The sequence below is a fragment of the Cyprinodon variegatus genome, unplaced genomic scaffold (assembly GCF_000732505.1).
Source record: "Cyprinodon variegatus isolate N-32 unplaced genomic scaffold, C_variegatus-1.0 Scaffold24, whole genome shotgun sequence".
In the NCBI taxonomy this organism is placed as follows: Eukaryota; Metazoa; Chordata; class Actinopteri; order Cyprinodontiformes; family Cyprinodontidae; genus Cyprinodon; species Cyprinodon variegatus.
This window is the reverse complement of record NW_015150477.1, coordinates 33,681-53,415: the sequence shown is the minus strand read 5'-3', so window position 1 is coordinate 53,415 and position 19,735 is coordinate 33,681. Positions and strand designations below refer to the sequence as shown.

The 19,735-nt window shown below is 36.8% G+C and overlaps 2 protein-coding genes across 6 annotated transcripts in view; one reads left to right on the top strand and one right to left on the bottom strand.

Annotated features, from left to right (window-relative positions):
- Positions 1 to 11,621, top strand: part of LOC107097142 (disintegrin and metalloproteinase domain-containing protein 11-like) — a 28,597-nt gene extending 16,976 nt beyond the window's left edge. For 3 of the 5 annotated variants that reach the window (XM_015394172.1, XM_015394192.1, XM_015394198.1), the window contains 17 exons: positions 50 to 216; positions 311 to 395; positions 3,354 to 3,444; positions 3,634 to 3,685; positions 4,064 to 4,163; positions 4,258 to 4,329; positions 4,420 to 4,512; positions 6,470 to 6,550; positions 6,630 to 6,680; positions 7,122 to 7,185; positions 7,278 to 7,383; positions 7,491 to 7,610; positions 7,717 to 7,885; positions 8,591 to 8,702; positions 9,421 to 9,511; positions 11,018 to 11,035; positions 11,359 to 11,621. In XM_015394172.1, the coding sequence (XP_015249658.1) occupies positions 50 to 216; positions 311 to 395; positions 3,354 to 3,444; positions 3,634 to 3,685; positions 4,064 to 4,163; positions 4,258 to 4,329; positions 4,420 to 4,512; positions 6,470 to 6,550; positions 6,630 to 6,680; positions 7,122 to 7,185; positions 7,278 to 7,383; positions 7,491 to 7,610; positions 7,717 to 7,885; positions 8,591 to 8,702; positions 9,421 to 9,511; positions 11,018 to 11,035; positions 11,359 to 11,374 (1,488 nt within the window). In that variant the 3' untranslated portion in view covers positions 11,375 to 11,621. Of the gene's footprint in view, positions 1 to 49; positions 217 to 310; positions 396 to 3,353; positions 3,445 to 3,633; positions 3,686 to 4,063; positions 4,164 to 4,257; positions 4,330 to 4,419; positions 4,513 to 6,469; positions 6,551 to 6,629; positions 6,681 to 7,121; positions 7,186 to 7,277; positions 7,384 to 7,490; positions 7,611 to 7,716; positions 7,886 to 8,590; positions 8,703 to 9,035; positions 9,512 to 11,017; positions 11,036 to 11,358 lie in introns of all 5 variants that reach the window. The other 2 variants (XR_001481822.1, XM_015394179.1) reach the window with 2 other exon arrangements.
- Positions 11,622 to 16,270: 4,649 nt separating this feature from the next.
- The window catches only part of p3h4 (prolyl 3-hydroxylase family member 4 (non-enzymatic)), a 7,603-nt gene continuing 4,138 nt past the window's right edge, over positions 16,271 to 19,735 (bottom strand). Inside the window, exons 3-8 of the mRNA XM_015393330.1 lie at positions 19,360 to 19,509; positions 19,114 to 19,285; positions 18,910 to 19,038; positions 18,686 to 18,831; positions 18,227 to 18,310; positions 16,271 to 16,476 (exon numbers count right to left, since the gene is read on the bottom strand). Of these exons, the coding sequence (XP_015248816.1) occupies positions 16,327 to 16,476; positions 18,227 to 18,310; positions 18,686 to 18,831; positions 18,910 to 19,038; positions 19,114 to 19,285; positions 19,360 to 19,509 (831 nt within the window). The 3' untranslated portion in view covers positions 16,271 to 16,326. The remainder of the gene's footprint in view (positions 16,477 to 18,226; positions 18,311 to 18,685; positions 18,832 to 18,909; positions 19,039 to 19,113; positions 19,286 to 19,359; positions 19,510 to 19,735) is intronic.

Below are 19,735 nucleotides of genomic sequence, written 5' to 3'. Positions count from 1 at the left end.
GGTTCATCTCTCCACGGACACAAATGATTAAGCCGATCACTATCTTCAGATCTTTCAGGAGCAGCTGAACACCAGGATTGTTTTGGTAGCCATGGAAACCTGGACCTCAGAAAACCTGATGCCGGTGATGGAGGACCCGCTGATTACGCTGCAGAACTTCATGAAGTACAGGAAGGACAGCATCAGGGAGCAGAGTGACGTTGTTCAGCTTTTCTCGTATGAGAATTGGACTAATTTATAACCTAAAGAATTTTACTTATTGGTTCGAGCAAAGATTTTTTTCTCAAAAAGTTGTTTCTGTGATTTTCAGAGGACGTACATTTCACAGTAGCCGCAGTGGGACCGCCTACACAGGAGGGGTGTGTTCTCCAACAAAAGGAGGAGGAATCAATGAGGTATATTTGGCATTGGGATATTCATGATTTAGGAAAAGCAGATTTTAAGACTCCGCAGTTTAAAAAAAATATTATATTTAAAAATGTAATTTGGAATCATTAATATTCTTACTTTGGCTCTAATTAGCTGTTTCTAAAAAATTTTTTGTGTGGGTCTGCAGCACGTCATTCAATTCACGTTTAAAGTTAAGATTTTCCTTTAAATATTAATCAAAATCTTTAGATCAAGTATGTCAAGAAAACTTGGAATGATTTGTTTTATTTATTTTCGATTTTGTTGTCCGTGTTTTGCTCAAGACGAAAGACAACCTTTTAACACGTAAATAGCTGGTAATATTATATAAAGGCAAAGGAGCCAAGTCACATACCACGAGTTAAAAAAAAACATATTTTAATTTGCAAATAAACCTATACATACCAAGAGTCTGTCCTGATAGAGTTAACTTATTCTTTTTTAATCTGAAAATAGTTTTTGCACCAGATGTGATCAGCAGACATAAACATTGTCGTTTTATCAAACTGAAAACTTAAACACAGGTGATATCATATGCCTATGAACCCTATAAACTTTTTTTCTCACTATTACTAAAAGCCTCATTCTGTCACTAGTATCAGTATAAGTAAGGCCATGTACTATAAACAGTTATTGTTATTATTCTCATGTTGTAATTAAATTTACATTTTTTTCATGATATCTGTATAGGAGCAGTAAAATGTTTGCATGGATATAAGGAAAATCCGGCCGCAGTCACCCAAAAAATAATAAAAAACTGGATACATTCATATCCATCCAAAGTGCAGTTTATACCATTGATATCTTTGCAGTCAAAATGACACCAAATGGAAACAGTAAGAGAAAATATAATCTCATAGCAGTAAGAGAAAAATACCTGTTCAGGCAATCTAAAGTGTTCTGAGTTCATTTAGTGTTAATTTAGGCGTTTAGCGTAACAAAAGCAAAATACAGCATTTATACGTTTAACGATTGGGGGTTAAAAGCGGCAGCTAATTAGATGAGAAATTCAAACAGGATTGTAAACAGATTTATGCATGGGCGGTTCTAGACGGGGGCCAACGGGGGCCAGTGCCCCTGTAGCTCATGTTCTGGCCCCTGCACTGAAGACATAATACTTTGTTACTTTTTTTTTCTTTGCAAATTCTGTTTTACTAATAATTCAAAAACAATAAGGTAATAATAGGGCTTTTGTGGTATTGAGATAGGATCCCAGATTTTATCTACTAAATGTTTTTTTTTAATGCTCTACTTTTTACAGGTGAATTTATCGGCTTTTCTTCAGTTCTAATTCAGATTTTATTTTAAAAAACGGTTATTTGAACTTAAATTATGGGAAAAATATGTAAAATCCCGAAATCCTGAATGTATATTGACCTAATAAGAAATAGAGTTTTAATTAAACCTAATTGAATGGAAATTTTACTTTATGCAACTCTCTTAATTTATTTGAATCCCTTACCGTGTTTTTTATTTCACGCTTTTCTGTGCCCCCTTGAAAACAACACTGGCCCCCTCCTGGCCCTCTGGTACATTTGGTCTAGAACCGCCACTGGATTTATGTCAGTTCATGTTCTGAAGACGTCACCATTTTCTTTAAGTCCACCATCCACAGCAGTATGCATAATGGCTGGAGATGATCCAACACTGCTTAAACCATATATAATTATACAACCATAGGGCTCTGCAATATAAATCAAAAATAATATTTCCATATTTTTAAGCAAAGTGACAATTTAAGATATTTATCTTAAAGTGTTTTTTCTTCACATCAAGTAATTATAGAAAAACATCTGAGTCACAGTATTGTCCAAAATGTCTCATTGGCCCATTTAACAAAGAGTTGACAAAAAAGAAAACAATGGCTGAAAAAAATAATAATTAAATTTATAATATCAACACAAAATAGAACATCTTGTTAAAAAAAATTGTATAGTCTTATCTTAAATCCATTGTGAAATCTTGATATGATCGAAATATTGATTTATTTCCCAGCCCTGGACACACACAACATGCATATACTGTAAATGTCTTAAGAGTCACTAATCTTCCACAGTGTCGACGTATTCTGCTAAACAGAACGATTCTTGACCCTCTTGTGATTCAGTTTTAATTATTTTTTTTATATGTTGCAGTGTGAAACAAAATCACTACTAGATGCTGTCTTTTAAGCGACACCTTTCTTGTTTCCCTGTTCCTGATCTACTGTTTTATTACCCATCTTGTTAGGTCCAAGCTCCTGAAAAGGCCTGTTCTGCTTAGATTAGTCCAAACAGGCTGGATGGCATGCAAGTCGTCTGTTCTCTGTTCAAAGCCCCTCAAAATAGTTCCTCTGCAGACACTATGCAAATGTCTTTGATTATGACGCCGTGACGTAAAGGCAGCTAAAGCCTGGACTTCAAATCAGATCGTTAGTCAGTTGAGAAGGACTTAAAATGTATTTATATTTACATGCTTAAAAATGAGGATAAAGCAACTGTTCATATCAAAGCTCTGATTTTTGAATTGCAACACTCTTCCCTTTTTTGTCATCATACTATAAAGTCACTGTTAGCTATTTAGGGAAGGAAAGATCCCTTTATAGCCCCACAGTGGAGAAATTCATCGGCTGCTTTGTGCTGCAATGTGCTGCCTCCATGAGTAGCACATAGGGAGCCATTTGAGGTTAAGGGTCTTGTTCACCAGAAGGTGGTGACAACCCCATGATTTTGTCCAAACCATCCTAGTGGAAGGCGTGTTTGAAAACTACTAAACTACAAACAGATTTAACCACTTATATCTGAAAGATATAAGTGGTTAAATCTCTTAATTAGTGTCAGAAAATATCCGTTTCATTAAAACGATTTTACTACCACCAAAAATTTTAATGTATAATATTTATCAGTAGGATTGTATCAAAGCAATATCCATTTCTTGCTTTACGTTTCTTTTTGTTTAAATTTCAGTATGGTAGTGTCGGGGCAATGGCCATCACTTTGTGTCAAAGCCTTGGCCAGAACATTGGGATGAGATGGAACAACGCGCGGACCTCAGCAAGTAAGTCAACATTTCTGTTTCATAGCATTATTCTTTTATTATTTGGAACTCTAAAAAATTGTGGAATTGTGACCTAAATGTCAAGGAATTCATTATATTTATATATTTTGAATTCCTTTCTTTATTTTTTTGTGTTACTCATAAAAAGAATAGAAGTTTTTCTTTTTCTTATTTTTTTTTTTTTTGCAGGTGAGTGCAGATGCCCAGATGCCTGGGTAGGATGCATAATGGAAGACACTGGGTAAAATCCCTGTTTAAAAGCAGTTTCTATGTGTGTGTTATCTTCTTTCTTCATGCTGAAACCCGTTAACGTATTTAATTGTGAACAAGCTTGAATACATGTTGCTAAAAGAGGAGACTCCAGATTCATGTGTTAAGAATGACAAATTGTCTTTGGACTGAGCTCCTCCAGACAGATGGGACAATAAAGAATACAATTATTTGAGATATATTCTTACTGCAGATGGGAACGTTTGTGTTAGATTGCTAAGTGATGGAACACACACCCACGGTGGATCTGGCATTCCTGACTGGCCAAAAAGCATTGTACTGTTTGATTTTGAGTGCATATCTTAATCTTCATGTGTCTGCGTGTGCGTATTTATGTTTGTGATCACAGATATTATCTGCCCAGAAAGTTTTCTCGCTGTAGTGTTGACGAGTACATCCAGTTCTTGCTCCAGGGGGGTGGCAGCTGCCTCTTTAACAAACCCAATAAGGTGACAGCAATAAGGGCCTCTTTCTCAACTGTTAAATATTATATTATATTTAATAGATCATATTATGTATTTTATTTTTTTATTATTATTTTAGCTGTTGGATCCTCCTGAGTGCGGAAACGGCTTTGTGGAGCCAGGAGAAGAGTGTGACTGTGGATCTCAGGTGGTGAGTAGCAGACATCACCTCATGTTCTGATATCAAGCTGGGAATGTTGTAGTGTTTGTAAAGCTGATCTTTTCCTGGCTTCATCTGCAGGAGTGCGCCCGCAGGGGGGGATCCTGCTGCAAAAAGTGTACCCTTACCCATGATGCCATGTGCAGTAATGGACTCTGCTGCAGTGGCTGTAAAGTAAGTTGGGCAGGAATGCAAACAGCCGTGTTTCCAAGACTTTGTTGTCTGTAGAGAAAATGTGTGGGTAAAAAAGCAAGTTGTTTGAATGTTATAATGAAAACACAAAAACATTTATACATTTTTTTCTCATGCCACATTTGTCTAATGAATTAAAGTTTATTTACACAATATTTTTTGGTATAGAGGTATACAAATGCCTAAAATAAATATGCCTGTAAAAGCATTTTTAATTTAATCAAATTTGTCTGCTGGGGGAAAAAAATCGATTTTGGAAAAAATTCAAATAACCAATTTTTCCAATTTCCTAGAGAACAAATATGTTATAATGAAAAAGTTTTACATTCATTTTGTCCGGTGGTCAAGGATGGACATTTACCTACGATGAATAATCTTGTGAATTGGTCCAGTTTAAATAATGGAATAAGAGTAAAATAAATATTATTAACTCACTATTTGAGAACTGCAGCAACCACCTTTTCTCCATAACAAATTTAAGAAACCACCTACTTCCCAATGTAATATTTTTTATCAATGCATTGAAAAAAAACATCCAAAACATAAAAATGTCACTTTTAACTGAATCAGTACTTTGGACGAGGTTTGAGGTTTTCCTGTCACAAACATTAGTAAACAGTTTGATGCAAAATAAAGCATAAAAATTTGGAAAAGCAAATCATACCTATATCAAAGCATGGTGAAATATCTTTAATGCTGTTTGCTTTTACCTTTTCAAAAGGCACTATTGCTGTGGACTGTGCGTCATCACAATGAACCGTTTAGAAGCACTCAAAACAAATCTGGTAAACTCTACAGCAGAAAACTGAAAATTAGTACTTCAATAATCTGGATTTTGATTTTTAAAAATATCCAAATTATTTACTAAAAGAGAAATAACCTCTTTTTTAAATTGCAATCCCTATTTTAATACCTAAATAATTTTGGTAACTTGTTTGTTGGGCAGGAGAGATGACTGCAGAGCTGAGGATTTAGGACTTTGGATGATCCACAGAGAGAGTGCAAGCCGGAGCATTTTAGGATCTGTCTGTTTTTCTGTTAAAGGGATGCAGTCTGTGGTTTTGCTTCTACAATTTAAGGAGTTTACCTAAGGACAATATGCACATCTTTACCATAGCTGGCAATAAAAAAAAAATATATTTTGCCTGACCTGATAGGCACAAACCAGATACAGGTTTCATAGATTGAATTTTATTTCTCAGTTCTCTCATATCCAATTAATTAAAAATATCCAAAATATGTGCATTTAAATTACTGGTCTTATAAAACGTTTTCCTAAACAGACCTAAGATAATGCTAAATACCTTCTTTCCATCACAGTGCTGCAGAATTAGCTGCTGCTTTCCTAAAATACATTCTGCCACGCCCCCTAGTGGTAGATTTATAAATATTATTAAAGAATAATGAAGTGATTTTTGGATCAGGTGAAGCATTGAACAGATATACTGTAGGAGGAAACCTGGAGAGCCTAATACACCAACATAATCACCATAAAACTGATTGCACAAAATAAAAAGATTGATTCTTGATGATCAATGACCTTTTAGGTCAATTTTTAAATCATATCTGGTATTCAGATGAATCCAGCTTGTTTTTTTTGCTAGACGTAAAAAATCGAGATTTAAAAAAGCTTAAAATGTTACTAGTTTTAGCAAGATAATGATAATTTTCTATGGATTGATCCTGTACATCTCAGTACACTGGAATATGCATTGTAGTGAGGTTCATTGGTTTGATTAAGAGGTATTAAGCTTATTTTTTTATCATTTGATTTTAATATTCCAGTTATTGTGTTTGAGCAACAAGCAAAAAATAATTGTAATTAACAGAAAAAAAAGTCTTGACAACATCTGTTTCTTCCAGTCACATTTTCAGCAACCTTTATGATAATCATACACTTTCTTCATTAACCTTCAGTCCCTTTTGTTTTGCTTCCCAGTATCAGCTGAGAGGTGTTGTTTGTCGAGAGGCCGTGAACGACTGTGATATTTCTGAAACCTGCACAGGAGACTCCAGCCAGGTGAACATTACAGAGGAGAAATAAAAATGACACGACCTGTTGGAGTTTTTGTAATTTATGGCATTTTGTTCTTTGTCAGTGCCCTCATAATGTCCACAAACTGGATGGATACATGTGTGATAACAGCCAGGTAAGACTTGGATCATGCCAGTGTTGTTCTGTCAGATGAGCAAACCCAGTCAGACCAGCATCCCCATAGTCAATACCCGTTTAACCCTTTGGCTTTTACAAAAAATTAACTTTAAACTACCTCAAAGGGTGTGGATCCCTTTAGTCATGTACCAAAAACTATTTAATCACTTACTTTTTGGTGTTTTTTAAAGCGTATGGCGATCTGACCTGAGATCTTTTTTTTTTTTTGCACATGACTGAAGGGATACACGCCCGTTGAGGTAGTTTAAAGTTTATTTTTCATTCAAAACTAAAGGGATAAATGCAAATCTGACGTCTTACGCATGCGTGGACCATAGGTATGCTGGTCCTACGGGTCGATCTGACAGAACCCCTGTTGTTTTTAAGCTCCTTGTTAATGCGGGCCTCATGCTTTATCTGCACTGTTTGACCTCCATAGGGGCGCTGTTATGGCGGACGCTGCAGGACTCGTGATGGACAATGCAAAGGACTCTGGGGTTATAGTGTGTATTTAAAAAAGAACAATCACTTCCATTTGTCATGCAGAAATGTAACTTATATTGACTACTACCTTTCTAATCTCTGATCGGTGCAGATTCAGCAGACAGGTTCTGTTATGAGAAGCTGAATGCTGAAGGGACCGAGAAGGGAAACTGTGGCCGTGGGCCTGGAGGGAAAGGCTGGCTTCAGTGCAACAAGCCGTGAGTTAAACCTGTAGAAGTGTCCTGAGCTGCAAATCCAAAACACAGCCTGCTGTTTGTTACCAGATCAGATGCTCATATTTATTTCTTCAATCTCCTTCCCTAAGGGATGTACTATGTGGCTTCCTTTTCTGTGCAAATGTCACAACAAAGCCAAAATTTGGTGACCTGCAAGGTGAGGTGACAAGCTTCACCCTCTATCATCAGAACAAGTACCTGGACTGCAGGTAAGACGCTCGCATACAGAAAATCTGCAGGAAGGTAGTTTGCCTTCAGTGATATTTTGCTGCTCTATTCTCTCATTCATGCGGCACTTTTGGATGCTCCACTCAGAGGCGGCCATGCTTTGCTAGAGGACGGCTCAGACATGGGCTACGTCGAGGATGGCACGCCCTGCGGTCCCAACATGATGTGTTTGGAAAGACGCTGCCTCCCTGTCTCAGCCTTTAACCTCAGCGTCTGTTCAGGATCGAAATTTGGACACATTTGCTCCGACCATGGGGTAAAAATATTAACAAAATGATTTCAATTTGAGTTGCAAAAAAATCTAAATAAACCTTAACATAAATTAGAATTAATAGAAATTATGGCAGTTCTGTAGGGATTTCTTTCATTTTTTTCAATTTTTAACCAAAATAGCATATTCTTGGGAGAATAAATAAAAAGACGTACATATTTCAATATTTTAAAAATAATTTATTTCTTTTAATTCACAAAAAAATGTTCAGTTTAAATAAGGGGTCTTAAAGGGACAGATTATTTTAGTTCTGGTTTGAGGAATCTGTTTTCTTCAAAACAAAAACTTTAATTTTTGTATAAACCCAATAGCTTGTTTAAGGTATTTTATTTTCCATGTTCTTCTAATTTAAGGCTTAGATTTTTGGTTGCTCAGTATAGTTTGACTGTTTTCTTGCTCACGTGTTGTTAAAAGTTTATGAAACTCATCTGGTGTTGAAAACTAAAACTACTAACTCGAAGGTCAAATTCAAGGCTGTGAAGTTCATATACTAGCATACATCTTCCATATTTAAAATTTTTGATTATAAAACAAATTTTATATAAGAATAAAATAACCTGAGGAAAGACACAATCCAGTTTTTAAATACTTTCATTTAAAGAAGAAAAAAAGGCATTCAAAAAAGTTTGGGTTTTTTGTTTCATACCATGTTTTTCTTATTTTTTTCCTCGTTCTGCTTCTTACCTGCAGACCTGCAGCAATGAGGTGAAGTGTATCTGCGACAGGGACTACACAGGAAAGGACTGCAGTGTTTTCGATCCCATCCCTGAGCCCACAGTCCCAACCGGCCCGGAGAAAAAAGGTCAGAACCCAAAATTTTCCCTCCATCTCTTTCTCCATCTCTTTCTGCCTCTCACAGTAAACCGCCCCCCCCCCCCCCCCGAGTCTCTTTGCATCATCCGTGTGCCTTCTATCTGTGCCGAAACACGAAGTAGGCCACCTCACTCAGCTGTCACCTTAAACCATGTGGTATTTTCTTCCCTGCTGAGTCTTACTGTTGTAACATTGTAGGTGTGTGTTGAGCATATGTGCTGACAAACTGCTTTTTGTGAAAGTGTGTTTGTGACTAATAGGTGTTTTTGTTTTTTGTTTTTTGGGCACTGCATTTTTTTAAGTGTCTCTTACTTTCTTGCAGTCTGCCAATGAGAGAGAATTTAAGCAGCTGCTCTTTTAGGGCCAAAGCAGCCACCCTGAGAAAAGAGGGTGTCCAGCTGAGAGAGCAGGAGAGAGGGAAATGATAAGAAAGTAATGCAATTCTCTCTCCCTTTTCTTTGTGTACCTGTTGTCCCCTTTGACCTGCCTTACGTTGCTCATCTGCCACCCAACGTGATGCAACCCCTCCCTTCATCTCTCTGTCTCTATCTGCAGGTATCCCACCATCTGCCTCTCTTTCTCTAGTTGATGTCGTTGACGTACCGTGTTGATGCTGTCTTATGACGTGTGTTTTTTAGTGGTGTTGTTTTGTTTCTGCCCCTCCTCTTCCTCCGCACCCTTCCTCCTCCCCTCCTTCCTCTGTGCAGGTCCCAGTGGCACCAATATCATAATAGGGTCCATCGCAGGTGCTATTCTCCTGGCAGCTATAGTCCTAGGGGGAACAGGATGGGGATTTAAGTAAGAGTTCTGGCATGCCTTTGTGTTCCTGTCTGCTTCTACCTTAAGAACCCCCATCCGCCCCTCCCACTATCACCAGTCTGAAATAGGTGCAACTCATCGCACTGTAACTGGGAGGGGAAATGGGGAGTAAACTTTAAGATGCTCTCACTGCTTGAATGCTTTAGGGTTTAAGATCAATTCACCCCTTAATCCTCTTTCTAGCAAAGTCCCTTGCAGTAATGACAGAAAAGAAGTAAAAAATTTCCCTGCCAGGATCTGTTAGAATCAATCTGTTTTACACCACTGGTGCCACATCTGGAAGTTCCCTTTACTTTTGGTTCAGTTTTCTTTTTTTTTTGCCTGACATTACCTTGCAAAAGTTTTAAAATATCCCAAATTCCTTAAAAACTTTACTTCCATGGAGTAAGACATTTTTTTAATCTTCAAGCATGCTCTTAATTATTAGTTCACTTGAAGCAAGTTTGAAGGGAAAACAACAGAAATGAAGATTAAAAAAAAAATGAAATTAGGGATGATTCAAGACTTTTGCACAGTATTAAACATGTCGGCTTAACCAAAGCAGTCTTTTTCCTCTTCTACTTTCATTACCTTTCTGAAGCCTCTGTTGTTTATTTTCCTCAGTAGGCCTCATCCTTACCCTAAATCCTCTAACAGAAGTGCAACATCGCCTTTGCATGCTTGCTATTGGTCGCTATGGAAGGTCTGACCTAAAAGGACTGCTTCTACTGGCTAATGAACTTGTTTATTTAAAAGTTATGAATAACTACATGTCAGTCCTTTTAGGGCCAATGGGACAGTGCTGGTCACATTTAATAACATCTCTGGTAAAGATGCACTAAAAAGCCTTAACTGAATATTTTTTCTTTATCTACTATAATGTCTTTTTCCAAATTCTGTAAAGGTCTAACCTCTAAATAGTTAATATATACTTGGTCAATTTAGAAAATGTAAAGTATACATCTTTTAGAATGTCCAGTTATATCCTATTAAAATAATTATGAAGTATTTCAAGTATTTCCTAACATGATTTTTCTTAGTCAAATGTGGCCGGCATTGTACATTTAGGTGTCTGTGCATGTGTGCGTGAGCAAGTTTCCTCCTATTGGACAGATTTATGAACCATTTCTATGGTGCTAAGTGCTTTTATGACTTTAATCTGACAGTATATCAATTTGGCAAAACTGTCAGATTAAATTAGACTAACAAATCATTGTCTGATTTATGCTTTGTGCTTAAATCTAAAAGTGTCTTCCAGCGTTGCTGACTCAATATAAACCAGTTGAAGTTTTAGTCTGATTTTTGCAGAGTGAGATCTTTTAAGATGAATATTTGATCTTTTACTTGTACAGCTGGTCTTCATGTTTTTTCATTTGGTCCCATTTTAAGCAATGTTCTGATAATCTAAAAGCATCTGTAAATACTTTCATGTTTATTTTTTCTGGTCTGGCTGGTTTAACCTGTTTTAACATTTGTCTCCTTTCTTGATGTGCTTCAATGATGCAGGAACATTCGAAGAGGAAGGTACAGTCTTGCAGCGGCGTGACCACATGATACTCTGAAAATATTACAGAATAACCTCTTTTTATCAAAGCTTAAAATAAATCCTTTTAAAACACCTAAAAATTTATTTTTACCTTAAGTTTCATAGTTATTTCTATGCATTTTAATCACTGTTATTGGATTGATTTACTACTAATTTGATTTGAACTACTAATGCATGTCCCTTAATCTTGCCACTATGCTTGGCTATAAAGATGAATTTGTACGTTCATGTTATTTTGCTCTCCATCTGTGTTTATCTTCTCACAGCTGTTTTTTTTTTCCTTTCTCTTCTTCTGTTTCAGATCTGGAGGAGGATAAGATCACACTCTGTCCCTCTGTCTCTGTCTTGTCCACGCTTGTCTTCCTCCTCGTGTCGTTTCCACGTTCAAATAGAGGGGAATAAAAAAAGAAAACACAAGTCTTCCATTTCAACCCCAAGATCTCTCCAAATCTCCTTAGATAATCACTTCCCCCAAACTCCTGTCTGTCCCTTTCATTTGTTCCCTTTGGGGACTCCACCATCTTGGGGACTACCAGCCAAATCACTCTAATGTGGCTGCTGCCAGCTGAGGACTGTGTCCAGGCTCCACCTAAAGCAACGATGAGGATGGCACCCAGTCCAGGGGGCACCTAAAGCAACGATGAGGCTCCGTCTGTGGATGGCACCCAGTCCAGAGGCACCTATGAATGTGCTTTTGTGTCTTCTACTCAAATTTGAGACATTAAGAAAAGGTACACATCAATGATGGTCCGATTTGATAAGAGGCATGTATCCAAAACCTGCCTGCACAGAGAATAGACCAGCCACCATTTCAGTCCAAGATTAAATGCTGGATGAGTGCACAGACCGAAATAATGTGACAGAAACTAAAAAGTTGGCTTCTTTTTTTTTTTTTTTTTAAGAAATGGACCTGAGGTTCAGTACCTCCATAACCTGCTGTGACTCAGCGCACCTTTAAATAAGACCGTTATCAGTTTAAATCTGCCACACCTGGAGAAAAGGAAACATCTGCAAAAGAAAATCCTTCAACTGTCTGCATGTTTTCCAAAGAGAGGCGAAGGATCGGCTAGTTATCAGAATCTGAGGTTTTCGGTGCCTGGTAGAGAGAATCATACCCCAGAAAACTGTTTCACACTTTTTCACATATTAGTTAGCATGCTATGTGATAGAGCAACAGTAGTGAATGCTTGTGAAGTGGAATGATTCATGGTTTTAATTTTTATTTTTATATACTAATTAATTTACTTTCAAAGTCTTATAATTAGTAAACAGACTGTGATTTAAGTGCTTCAAAAATACAGCTGATCTGCTACCTGAACTGACCAATCAAGGCATGGCTGCCCTGCCCCCTAAGAGGACATGCTAAACCAAAGAGAGCATTAATCACAGAAGGAAGCTAGAGGCCCTTTATAAATTATTTGTGCACTTTATGGGAGAAAAGGCAAGAAAATTTTATTTTCTGATACAAAAAGAGACAAAAGAAGTCAAAATTATAATTTTTCACAGGTCGGGAGAGACAGCAAGCCAGTGGAAGAAAGGGCTCTGATCAATGCACCATAAATACAGGGCAATCCTGGAATAAAATCTGCTAAAAGGCTGCAAAATGGTGTGGAGGTTAACCTGCCAGCAGGACAACAACCTCAAACATGCAGCCAAGTTTCTGTAAGGTGTACATCGAAGCCCATCCCATGGTTCAGACTTAAATCCAACTCAAAGTCTGTGATAAATCACAAATTGCTTTTCCAACAAATATGTTATTAGAGCGTTGAGGCTATTTTTGCAAAGAAAATGAGAAAGAAGAATGTTCTCTAGATATGAAAAGCTGATAAAGACATAATCCTTGAGAACTGCAGCTGTAATATCCTTAACAAGTGACTCTAAATGCCTGCTGAACTTTTCAGCTTTTTACTTGTAAAATAGTTTGAGAACCATGCATCATTTTCTGTTAACTTCACAACTCTCCACTGATTTTAGTTGGTCTATAACATAAGATACCAAATGCATCAAAGTGTGCAGTTGTGAGAAAATGTGGAACGTTTCAAAAGCGTTGACTACTTTTGCAAGGCACTGTGTCAGTCATTTCAGCTTCAGAGCTGCATATGCTCCTCGAATTTCCTCCATATGAGTTTTCAGGTAAAACAAGGAGCTAAATTATGGTTTTGGGATCATTTTTAAATCACTGAACTATGAAGCAGCAGAGACCGTAACTTAGTGTTTAAATGTCAGAACTATCAACATACATTCCACTAAATCTGTCTGTGTGCCCTCACCTCTTCCAAAGTGTGTAGAAGGTTTACTCCGTATGTCTGTCAGTGATTGTGTGAATGAAAGATATTTTTAAAGAAAGCCAGAATGTACAGTATTTGTGTTTACATTGAACAGGGGGCAGTTGTGTCCATGCACATGTATACACTCTTCTTAGGTAGACAATGTTTTACCTTTTGTCTCTTTCTACAACCAGTTAAAAGCTGCAGCCATGCAGCAGGTTAATACCGGTTTTTGTCTTGTGTCTTCAGAAAACGAGCACCTGCCTACTATACGCACACCCATTTGTAAATATGTGCAAATTATACTGAATGTTAAATGCAACCCATGAAGCTTTACTGAAAGCTATGTTGAAATATTCAGTTTTATTTCTATTAATGAATAGCTTCTAATCTCTTCAACAGCACATCCCTTCATGCATCTTTAAATGTGGCCAAACAGCCTCGTCTTTCACTAAATCTTTTGTATGTTTATCCACCAAACCTCTGAGAGAAATACCCCCCCCACCAAAAAAACAAAAAGCAAACTTTGTGAGGACCCTTCGCTGTACATGAGATTAAAGTTCTGGTCTGGGGTCCAATAGGATGCTTGTCTTATACTGTCAGTGTGAATGGGATCCGTTTGGTTTGTATGAGGTTTGCACTATTGTTACTATAAATATGTACAGATTGAGCATCAAATGTGATCAAAAGGGGATAAAAAAAGAAAAAAAGTGAGATGCATCTTACACCATATTTTTAGACACTTTTTGGACTGGGACATTGGAAATATTCTACCGATGCTTGTAGATGGACTAAAATGAATGAAAATAAAAGACTAAAACATAAAACCACCACCATCACGCTGTCTTTTTTACAACTTGAAACATGGTTTACGTCTGTCCTAAGCTCTATGTCTATAAAAAAGGAAAATGGTAGTTAGTGCATGAGGATTTCACTTTTCAAGAGCTCAATTTAAGTTTTAATGAAAGTTCTGAGCTGCTTTTAGGTTAGAAATGACAAGTTTCCATAGGAAATAATGTGACACTGCATAAAAGTAGTTTCTGTACCTAAACTAGGGACTGAGAATAACAACTGTCCTTACAATAGTCAACTTAAAAACATTGCTTCATGTAATAAAATGGAATTGAATGGATTTTTATGTGTGCATAAAATATCTTCACTATCGACAAACATTTTCATTAAAAGTGTTTCATAATTTTGACCAAATGGTTTCATTAAAAGACAAATCTTTCAAAAATATGTGTTCACCAATCTACCATCACCTGATTTTTTTTATGCAGCGTTGCATCAGATAATAGAAAAACAACTTTACCCATATTACCTCGCTTTTAGAAGGCATCTGCAAAACTCTTTCAGGTGGTGAAAGATTTTACAGCTGAGATTTCTGATAAAACCTACAAGAGGATTTTTTTCAAATTAAATCTCATCCTTAGCTGTTTGGTCCATTTGCAACAAAATTGAACGTATTTTTCTGCCCTAAATAATTCTGTATTGCATTTAAAAATTGCTTGTTCTCAATGTTCCTAATATATTGCTCTGCAGATTCAATGTGGTTCCTTTAAAGAGTAAATCTGTGATGCAGATCTTTTACCTATCAAGCCCTTCTCATAAATCTCCCTTTTTTCATAAAGGTTGAGGTTTTAGTGATTTAGTCTAAGGCTTAGTTGATGACATTTTTGACCACTAGATCTCTAACAATTACATCACCATTTCTAAACTATAATATTCCAATTAAGAGAAGCTTAAAAGGACACTTTATCAGCTAACTATAGAATTTAGAAAAATGTTTAATCAAATCATGACTCTAAACTGAAAAAGGTTTTGAATAACAAATGTCTTGGTACATCAAAACGCCAACGTTTTTGCTGGATCACAATATCTTGATTGTCCGATTAGGAAATTGCGTGAAATCATCTGGTTTTATGCTAAAATGGTTCACATATGAATAACCGCTACATATTTTTTAAAATATTGATGCTGTTGACATATAGACTAAAAGTTTTTTTCCTGCTTTTCCAAAACACTTACTGAGACCTAAATATTTGTAACCGATGATGCTTTTGTTAGCATGCCTTCCACATGAATTTAGTAAACACATAATTGTTTTTCAAGCTTAGAAATCAGCACTCAACTAGACCTAAATAAACTTAGCTTAAAGAAAATGAGAATAATCTTATTCAAGGTTTTAAGTGAAGTTTAACAACCACATAAAGTATGTAGGTACATCAGACAATTAGCACCCATTGAGTTACGGCTTTTCTATCCAGACATGAAACTGCAAAGCTATGCATGCTTTTATTTTATTGTTCTGGATAATTTTATGTTGTTAAAAAATAATAAATCAGTCACCTGCAGCTTAATCAAAATTCTGTTGTTAGAGCCCTGACCTTCACCAGGAAAGAGGATCCTATTATACTATCATATAAAAACAAATGACCGTATATCAAATATGCAAAAATCAAATGTGAGTTATTGTACTCAGTTATTGTGTGTGTGGGACTGTTAGAAAGACAAAAACCAGAAGAGCATAAATTAAAATAACATTTTAATTACGAGCAACATCTCAGGAAAACCAAAACTGCTGGTGTCTGACACATCGCTCAGCACGAGAAATGTTACAGGTCATCTTACTTATAAAACAGCACAAAGACATTCAGGTTTCTTTAAATAAAATAAGAAAAGAAAAACTACAGAAAAGTCTTAAACAATGAGCGAACAGGCTGATGGACTGTGTGCTCATTGATGATAAACTGTTTAAATAAGGCTGATAATGAACCGTTTCAACCAGGCTGTTGGCAGCAGAGACCGAGCATGTTAGTCTCTAATATTGATCAACGTGACCGAATGGAAAAAAGCCCCCCAAAAAATCAGTTGTGTTGTTTTCTCCTAATAGAGCTGAGAATGTAGAAGTCCGTTAGTTGAAAAGTCCGTTAGTTGAAATGGGATGCAGGCATGAGAACTGGGATTGAGTCCGCCACACCATTTGGAAATAAGCTTGGACGTCAGTCGGCATCCTCACCAGTGTCCCACTTAGATTTGGGTTCCTGCCACCATTCAGCCAGGAAGGACTCCTCATAGTCACCGATTCCTTCAAATTCAGCATCAGGTTGGTCAGAGTGAGAAGTTTCTGTTTCTTCTGGGCTCACAATGTCCTGAAATATAAAATAAAATGACAAGTTCAAGAAAATGGAAGGCAATTACTTTTTTGTCTCATTCTGTGTTGGAAAAAAACCAACAATGCATTTTCCTTTGTGGTGCCCATAAATCTCTCATGACTTTCCTCTGTAATTCTCCATGTCCTGTCTAAAGCCCAGGCAGTTTGTTGAGAGCTGGGAGGAGCTGACCTAAGTTAAATGGATGTGGCTCAGACACCTCCCAGCCACATACCACACACTGCTGGCGGAAAGCACAACCCCCTCCCTTTCATCTTCACTTTTTTGTTTCCTTCTCCTGCATGTTAGACCACAGCTTGCATTTAACCAGTAGGTCCTTCCTCTGTTTGCAGGGTTAGAAATGTCATTCCCATCATGTCTGGTCCTGCAGACAGTTCAGGTCTTATCTTCTGAGGCATAAAGATCTCTGGCCTAAAAATTTGCTGCCGTCATTCAGCTAAACTACATATCAAGAAGTAAGCAAATCAGATCAACACAGTCCTTAAAAAAAATCTAAGAAAAAAAATGTATGCATTAGAAAAACACAAAATTGTTGAACTAAATAGAAATTTGCCTTAGGTTCCGACAATAACAGCATAAAAGATTAAGCTTTTCAAGTCAGCTGGAGAATCCCTTAAACTAAATATGCCTTGACGTTGGTTGGAACTTTTTTCTCAGGGGCATTCAATAAGTAACTTCCAGATTTTTGATTAAGCTGAAATTTTGCATGTGAAGCATTTTAAATCTCTATAGAATAAATAGCAAATTACAGCTCTGAATTAATTTCGGTTTCTGATTTACTGGTGATAAAACTGATTCAAGTCTGTGTTTTTGCATTTGAAAGGAGGCACACAATGGGAGACTTTTGATCAAATGAAAGTAACTTATAGTGATAATGTCCCATAATATAACCTGTAAAACATTTTACAAGGTCATATAATGGGCATCATCACCATAAGTTACTTTAATTTCATCAAAAGTCTCCCGTGGTGTGAATCCTTTCCAATAGATAAACCAGATCACTGCTCAACACTCAACAGGCTCCATTTCTGACTTTAATCAATTCAAACACCTGTAAGTCAGAAACCACAAATAGTTCAGAGCTGTAATTTACTACTTAATCTATGGAGATTTAAATAACGTCACATGCAAAATTTCAGCTTGATCAAACATCTGGAAGTGGGTCAGGGGCATTACTTATTGAACGCCCCTCGTACACACGTCACATGTGTCCACTGCAATACATTAACACTCTTGGTAAATAAATCAGGATGTAAATAGACTTTAATGTTGACGTATATATAAATCACTGCTTCTTGCTTATATCAAAGCATTATTTTCATTAATTATAATTTTTTTTAAAACACTAAAGAAAATGTGCATGGGGGAAATTTATATTTTCTTATTTTAAACCGCTTAAAAGATAAAAAAAAAAGATTTCCTTTTTTATTTTATTTTTTGTGTTTGTCCTATCGATAACCAGTCACAGCTTGTCTTTAAAAAACTGGACAGTGTCCTTCAATGATTATTTGACTTTTTAAACCTGTATTCTATATCAAACTTTCTATGTTAAATCTCTCACACCAATGAGAGGTTTAATAGTTCTGTCTGCAAGCAGTGAATCAGAAACTAAATCACTTTGTTCAACTACTTAACTAAATATCCTATACTAGCAATCAGATTTTAGGGTTTCTGTGAGGGTAATATCATCATTTTGCTACTAAAAAAGAGAAATCCAGAGGAAACTTACCTCATCATCTGTTTGTAGGTAGTTCAGTGCAAAATCAAGCATTTCTTTTTGTTTTATTGTCTGGTTGTAATACCTCTGGGCTTCCTGAAAAACAAAAAAAAAAAGATCAGCATTAACGTTAGCTCAGTAAACAACCCAAGAGTTTTATAAGCCCAATTTTGGTTTGCACTTTTAAAAAAAAACCCTGCTGCTACCAAAGGGCCACATTTACAGTTTTATAGCTGGTACTCTGAAGCTGCTGCCACATTTGCACCACGCAAAATGCAAAGAAAACAAGTTTTTCATGACTATATGAGTTTGTAATTACAGCCCAGTGATTGTGTTAACATTCGCGCCAGCGCTGCTTTTTATAACACAGTCTCCTTGCTTTGCCAGATCTGTTTTGACCGACACAGTCCTGCAGCAGCTGCAGGATGCAGATGGATTTGCAAAAGAAAAAGCGCAGCTTGTTTCACTCACAGGCCGAGGCTGGAAGTCCTCCTCCTGCAGCCCCCACTGCTCCCGGTAGAATCGATAATAGGCCACGTTCTGCTGCATCACCTGGTCGCTGGGGTCAAAGAGCATGTAACTGGCCGCACAGGGAGCAGCGTTCTTTACATCATTCACTGGGAAACATGAGAAAATCACAATTTTAAGCACTATGGTAATTTAAAAATTTAAATAGAATACATTTTTTTCCTTACATTTATAATATGAAAACTGGAGGTAGTGATACATGGTAGCAACAAACTTCTCAACGAAGAACCCTCCGACGTTGGGCATCAGCTGCTCCTCGCATTTCACTTTACATTTCAGCACATGAAGGAACAGATCTGAGAGCAGAGGAAGTAAATGTTGATATGCATCTCTGACATTCTGAAATCAAGCTGCTGTGTTTTCTCTTTTACCTGCAAGTGTTGGGAAGAAGTCTTTATACTCCAAGATTTCATATGAGCCTTCGCAGGCTGCTGAGCAGAGGCTGTACACCTCAAAATACTCTGTGATTGCCTGCTCCATGTTTCTGGCACTGCTGCTGAAATCCCCACTGTTATAGAGCGTCACGCTCTTTAAGAAAACACTCTGGGATCAAAGACATTTTGTTAATGATATTTTTTAACAAGCACATGTCAGGCTGTGTTTGTTGAGCTACTGACCTCATATGGTTGCTCTTCATGGTCGATGAGATACTCCTCCACATCAAACAGGGTCTTGTAGTAGTTCATGTTTTTGGTCAAATAGGGCTCATCTGGGTTTTTCTTCAGGAAGGTGTGAGTTGCTGACACAGCCTTCTCCAAGTTGTTAAGCTGAGGAGGAACACAGGGCTTAATCACAGTCTCCACAAAGGCAATATCTTTATTAAAAAAAAGATTTAATGTGGTCCTTATTTTCTAGCAAAAAGCTAATTGGTGCTTAAGTAAAAATACTGAAATCCCTTTGTTCTTCCATTTGATTTCAAACTACCACCTTTTGAATTAATCTGCAGCTCTTTTTTTTTTAAAGATTAGAGTGTGGTACTGTATATTTAATTGC